This window comes from Morus notabilis, unplaced genomic scaffold (genome assembly GCF_000414095.1).
Source record: "Morus notabilis unplaced genomic scaffold, ASM41409v2 C11209771, whole genome shotgun sequence".
NCBI classification, from domain to species: Eukaryota; Viridiplantae; Streptophyta; class Magnoliopsida; order Rosales; family Moraceae; genus Morus; species Morus notabilis.
The window spans coordinates 1-494 of NW_010382633.1; the positions used below are offsets into that span (position 1 = coordinate 1).

A 494-nucleotide genomic window follows, 5' to 3' on the forward strand; every position below is an offset into this window, starting at 1 on the left:
GGTGCGCTTGAGCGAAGGATCTCTAATCCCTGCTGATGGGTTGTTTATTGGTGGCGATTTTCTTGTGGTGCATGATGGTTTGGAGACTTCCATTGATGAAGAATCTCCATTTCTCTTTCATGGCTCAAAGGTGAGTCATGGAAGTGGACGTATGCTAGTTACTTCTGTGGGAACCAACACCGAGTTGGGTGAGGCGATGAGTAAAGTGGCCGCTTGTACTCCTGAGGGGATAACGTTACCAGCTCAACTTGACAAGTTGAGGAAGATCACGCAGATTGCCGGGCTCTCAATCTCGATTCTCATTGTTTTAGTGTTGTTACTCAGCCTAATGCTCGGCAGATCAAGTCGCGTGGCCAAGCCGGATCTCCCAGAGCTCAAGAGCAAACCGTCTGCAAGCGTGGAGATCATGGATATCATAGAGAGAGTTGTCAAGAATCCGAGTGAAAAGGCCAGCAGTTTCATAAAGGCTCCACTTGCCATAGTTCTAGTGGGAG

General features: G+C 48.6%; 1 protein-coding gene across 1 annotated transcript; it reads left to right on the forward strand.

The window, feature by feature from the left end:
* Positions 1-4: 4 nt before the first annotated feature.
* Positions 5-487, forward strand: LOC112094778 (putative calcium-transporting ATPase 13, plasma membrane-type; the record flags this gene model as incomplete). Its single annotated transcript, XM_024176475.1, has 1 exon — positions 5-487. A coding segment is annotated over one exon (483 nt), but the record flags the coding sequence as incomplete, so codon positions are not given.
* Positions 488-494: the final 7 nt, after the last annotated feature.